Consider the following 6,000-nt stretch of genomic DNA (forward strand, 5'->3'; position numbering starts at 1 on the left):
AAACCATATGGTCCCCAAAGCCACCGAATTAATAAAAGAGCATTGCCATGAGAGTCCTCTTATGGAGTTGCAGAAAGATGGTCCTTGTCCTTTAAGGGATAATCTTATGTGTATATCGTATTCCTGTCCATGATCGTGTTATTTCTTCTGTCTAGTACATCTTTCCCCACTTCTGCATATTGAAATAACATTCCGTCCTCTGTGGCGCAGCTAGAGTATTAGCCTGTTCATGAATTTTTCCCGATTCCTGGATCAGTTAGGCAAGTAACAAGGCTCAGCAAGCAGTGGCTTAAACAATAAAGATATTTATTGACTCACTTAACAAGAAGATTGGAAGCCAGTGGCTTCAGGGCTAGTTTAGTGTCTCTGTGGCATCACTGGGGCTCTGCATTCTTCCACCTTTTTGTCTCACCATCCTTAGATGTTGGCCTTCATGGTTGTGCTTGTTGCTTATGGGGCCCAGCTAGCTCCCATGTAGCTAGGCTTTATGTCTGTTTTCAGTGCAGGAAAAACATGGAAGAAGAGGTACCAGCAAGCTTTTATTCCCACAAGTATGAACCTTTTATCAGGAAGCAAAAAATGTCCTGCAGCCCACCAGAAGGCTTCCTCTTATGCCTCATTGCTTAGAACTCTCATAGTCAGCTTTAGTAGAAAAGGACTCTGGGAAAGTGGATCTATGCCAAAAAGTTAGACAAATTGGTTTAGACTAGTTATGATTTTTTTTAAGGTGGGCAGGGAAGAGCCAGGAGGAATGGGCTGTAGGGTAATCAAGCAACAAAGTCTGCCATAATCCCCCAGCAGGAAGCCGTTCTCCTTCTGAATATTTGCAGCTAAGAATATAGCTGCAGAGTAGTCTACCTGGGTTTGAATCCTGGCTCCACCCTTTCTTGTTGTCTGACTTTGGTCAAGTCACTACACTTCTCTGTGTCTCTGTTTCCTCATCTGCAAAATGATGATAATAATGGTACCTTATCTCATAGGGTGACTGTGAGCATGAAATGTAAACAGTGAAAAGCACACAGTAAGCGCTTAGTAAATATAAGCTCTTATTATTATGCTATCTCTTGTGGTACTTACCATTCCTTACTTTGTGTCTAGCAATCATTTATTCATTCACTCTTTCCACAAGCATTTGTTGAACCTGTGCCATGTACTAGGGCATGATGTGAAAGGGGTAATAATAGCAGAGGGGTAGAGCTCACAGTCTACAGGGAGAAAGAAGACAAGCGTTATGGTTATCTGGGTATAAATTTCTTTTTTTGCTTGCCATTAAACTGTGGCAAGAAGTCATCTTACTAGCTATAACAACTGCTTTATTCTATTAGGAGCTGGGTAAAGGTTTATTCAATTCTTAAATGTAAGAAGTAAGCCTGCCCACCCCCAGCAGATGGAGACAGTAATTTGATACTCACGAAACAAGTTTGAGTGAGACCTTATCCTTACTTGCTGGGTCTCATGATCTAACCTCCTGCTAACAGGCAGAGGAGCTAATGTGGATAGCTTTAACACACTCCCTTTTATTACTTATGCATTGTGTGAATGCGTGTGTGTGTATATATGTATGTGTGTGTGTGTGTGTGTGTGTATATATATATATATGAATTATTTGAATGTCTGTCAGAAGAGCTCATGTGATGAAGTTTTGTTTTTTTCTTTAAGAAATGGTATATCATCAAGGCTTTCCTTTTGTTTCTCATTCTACATCTAGTTTACAATGTACAGTGACAGGACGGATTATTTCTCTGCTTTCTTTGATTCCCTTTTCAGGGCATCAAAGTAATACAAGTCATCACATTTGTAGAATTGTAACAAAGCTCAAGATATTGTGTAGAGCACTAATGTCTTGTGTGTGTGTGTGTGTGTGTGTGTGTGTGTGTGTGTGTTCATTTGTTTTGTACGAAGCCTGCTAAGATTTCCTGGACATAAGTTAGATTTTGAAACCTTTAATTGAATACCTATGATCCTGCCTTATATCAGCTCTAAGGAGAACTACTGTTCTCTTGTCAATTAAAGAGGACAAAAAACCTTGGTCTGGGAAAGTAAAGGAACAGGTTTGGCTAGGTGATCCCTGAGGTTTGCAAGATGCTGATAAGATGGCTGTGTGGGTGTTTAACAGCCTGTCGGCAGATGATCAGTTTTTAGAGGAATGTTCAGACTAGCTGTTCTCTATGATTTCCATGGGCAGTGGACTCAGATGTCAAAGATGGGTGGATTTTAGGAAACCACTATCTCTAGCAAAGTTCCTCGTAGAATTCTACAGAATTAACTCTTTCAGTTTCGCAAAGATACCACTGACAGACACCAAAACCAGTTCTAATTCTGTGGGACAGCTTGGGTCCTCATATTTTCCTCTTGTTTCTTTCATGGTAACTTATAAGATGGTCAATCTTTGTGACCACATAGGATGAAAAAAATGAATTTAACATAATCCCTCATGTGCTGTGTATTATAAGTTATAACTTGGGCTCTATTCAAGGCTCAGTCTAACTCATGAAGTAAAATGCCAATCCAAAATGTTTTCAAAGGACATATCTTTTGTCATCTTATAGAACGCATTGCAATGAAATATTTGTAGGTGAAGTTTGGAGGCTTATGTGAATAAGGCTGCAATGCACAGCCGTTTGTTAGATGAATAGTTCAGGAGAATGGTAAAGGGAAGTAGCTGTGCCATGCCATGCTCTGCATTGTAAGGGGAGTTATATAATCCTAATGACAGATATAAGAGGAAGGAATTATTATTTCTAATCACTGAGGCTCAGATGCGGTAATTAACTTGCCCATAGTAGGTGTCAGAGCTGGGATTCAAATCCAGATCTGTCCAGCTCCAAAACTGTGGCCCACATCCCAAATTTTACCTGTGTTCGTGACTACGCAGTGACGTGCCAGGGTACACCCAAGTCACATCATAAGCATGGCCTATCTTTCTATAAGGTCAGTACCATTTGGTAGTAGATAATTTTAAGTGTCATTTATAGTAAATCACATACGGATGTGATATGGAGTGAACTGCAGAATTTGGATGCTTTTATATTTCATTTACATATGAAATCCTTGAGGCGGACTACTTCAAGCTATGTTTCTGGATTCTTGAAACTGTTTCTCTCTCTTCTTCCAGAAGAGTTTCTTAAGTGGAAAAGTTTGAGAGGCCATGACCTATCACATGAAATCACCTTGGATTTGTCAGAAGCTCAAGTTGTTTGTCAGGCTAGATTGAAGCAGTCAGTGCAGTAGTGCCTTATGAGGGTCTATGGAAGGCTGTATTCTGGAAACACCTAACCTCTGATTGTAAACAGTAACTCTTTTATTTTGCAGGAGGCCATCATTGAAAATAGAGCCCTGTGGATGATAATCAAAAGATGTTTTGGCTATCAATCAAAAAGCCAGTATCGGATATGGCAGAGGGCCTTGGCAAATGACCCCAGTTGGCCCCCCATAAACCAGACCTCCTACTCTGACATGCCGGCGTGTGGCAGGGGAGTGTCTTATAGCAACCCGGTGTTTGAGAGCAACGAGGAGCAACTTTGAAGGCAATGTGATATCCGAGTTTATATAACATAGTAACGATGACAAAAGGGACCAGTTTCAGTGATTTGTTTTTAAGCAGTGAGACTCTTACAATATCAGCTAGAGTTTTTGGAATCAAAAACCTGCCCAATCATGGTGACAAATTAAAGTCTTTTGGATAAAATACTTTCTACAGAGCAGAACACTGCCCTAGGAGAGTGTTTTTCTCTTGGCTTCTGAAAGTATTAGAGGTGTTCAGTGATTCAAGAATGGTCCACGGATGGCAATGGGCCAAGAGACTGAGAGGCTAAAGGAGAAGGAGAGTACGTAGTCTTTCTTCTTAGATAATATATTTTTTAAATAAGTTGAGGGAAGGTAGCATAGAATTGTAAACATGTTAAAGATCATTTTTGAATTCTTATTTCATTGATGGAAAAACAAATGCATGAGAACCATCACACCACTCTTCACTGTCTGGTTTCCTTTCCTTTCTGGTACTTTTCAGATTTGAGATGTTTCCTTCCATTTCTGGCCTTCCCCTAAGTATTAGTAAGGATAGGCTTAGCCGATGCTGCAATAACAAACAGCTCCAGTATCTCAGTGTCTTAACACTCAAGAGCTTCTGTCTTGAGCCGGGTGGCCCTTTAGAATAGCCCTCCTCGGAGTGGCGACTGCTCCAATCTGATGGCTCCGCCGACTCAACACAAGGACGCCATGTATGTTGCAATGGGGAAGGAGGATGGGAGCTCTTCACTGTGTCAAAGTGGTGCACATCTCTCCCATCACTCACACCACACTAACCAGGGATTTGGCAAAGAAACTGGGAAGCACAGTCTCCTGTATTTAGGGCTGGCTTCATGGGCATACAATCTGGCAGTCGCATAGGGCCTCATGCTCAGAAAGGTCCCATTGTTGGCTTAATACTCTGCTATTGGCATCTTGAAAGTGCTTATTTTTAATAAGGGTCCCCCAGATTACATAGTTGGTCTGGCTTATGTTCCTGGAAAAGAAAGGAAAGTAGCACAAATCAAAGAGCACTAGAACTGTCCCCTAACCTCTGGCTCCTGACTCTGTGGACGTCTGTGTTTTAGGAACCCCGCGTCTCGTGTGCCCAATTCCAGGAAGTTTTACTCCTCTGCTCTATTATTTTTGAGAAAAGTTAGTCTCGTGCTACAACATTATATGTTATCATTAACATAAGTCCTCATACAACGTCCGCATTTCTTAAGCTTGAGGCTTTAGATTTCAGAAAACAAAAATTTCCCTTATTTTATCCTTAGTACAGTTTGGTTATATTGAGCTCAGCAGACAACACTGAGTTCTAGGTAAACTTCCACAAATAGTATTTTAAAGCAAAAGCAACATGTTCATGACAAACATCAAATCCTAAGTGAATGTTCCGGGCAGGGAGTGAGTCCCTGGCTGGTTGGCTACTTAAGAGCGTCTGCAAGCATTCCCTTACCCGGCTTAACTCCTGAGCGTGGTTCTGGAACATGGTGCAGATAATTCTGGAACATGGTGTTTCTCAGCCGCAACGTTACCTTGTCGTTTCTGGTTTTAAAATAGGGTGTGAAGAATCATTAGAGCAGGCTGCAGGATCTTTGTCTTAGTACAGAGAGAAATGTTTCCTTGGACAAAGTCAGCCTTGGCAGTGATATGGAAGCTCTGAATGTCTTTTTCTAAAACTGATAGTTGTTCTCATCTTTCGAAAGTTGTGGGCAGGGGCAAGCTGGAGATAGTCTGCAGCCTAGTGACGAGCGAGTGTGGGGTGCACCGTTCAGACTCTGAAAAGCCGCTCACCAAGTGCTGTCACCTCCACTAGCCATCTGAATTACACAATCCTCCTGGAACTCAGACAAGGAAGGGCTTCCCATCAGCATTTTACAGATGAGAAAGCTGAGATGCAGGGTGAGGAGAGCACACCCAGACCTTGGACACAAATCTTCAGCGAACCTGATGTTACCTCCAAATACCTCCCAATTACTAAGCTCCAACAGGGCAGGGGTGCGTGGTGTGATCTCACAGTCAAACAAAGAGTGAATTTCTTCTTTGCCAGGTGCAAGGAGGCAAGCCTTTGCTAATACCAGGGCCTTCTGTTCAAATGAATGCAAGGCATCCTGCCAGCCTTAGACTAGAGGTGTGTTAAAAACAAAACCAACCCCCAAACCACAGGTGTCTGTTTTTCTGCAATTCTGAGCTGCTTTTATCTTGATCTGAAGTGATTCCATCCTCAGCAGAGGGAACAGGGACGGAGGACTCTGGCTTCTCACCAGCCATAAAACCTTGGCCAAAAGGGACTCATTCTAAAGATCGTTCTTGAGACGAACTACATCTTAGAGGCAGTGAGTGAAAGACCAGGAAGTGCTTAGCCTGGAAAAATGGGTATTCAGGGGACGCCAGAATGGTAGTCAAACACTTGAAGGAGTTCCCGTGAGAGAGAAAGCTCTGACCTGGATCTGGTGTCACCACCAGTGGGTGAAGAGCACGATGGGAGTG

General features: G+C 42.2%; 1 protein-coding gene across 1 annotated transcript in view; it reads left to right on the forward strand.

Moving 5' to 3' along the window:
• Positions 1-3,690, forward strand: part of ATP13A4 (ATPase 13A4) — a 145,316-nt gene extending 141,626 nt beyond the window's left edge. The window contains exon 30 of the mRNA XM_027108707.1: positions 3,313-3,690. Coding sequence (XP_026964508.1) covers positions 3,313-3,525 — 213 coding nt within the window. The 3' untranslated portion in view covers positions 3,526-3,690. The remainder of the gene's footprint in view (positions 1-3,312) is intronic.
• Positions 3,691-6,000: the final 2,310 nt, after the last annotated feature.

This window comes from Aethalodelphis obliquidens, unplaced genomic scaffold (assembly GCF_003676395.1).
Source record: "Aethalodelphis obliquidens isolate GAN/ISIS:26980383/991018 unplaced genomic scaffold, ASM367639v1 scaffold1, whole genome shotgun sequence".
Lineage (NCBI taxonomy): Eukaryota > Metazoa > Chordata > Mammalia > Artiodactyla > Delphinidae > Aethalodelphis > Aethalodelphis obliquidens.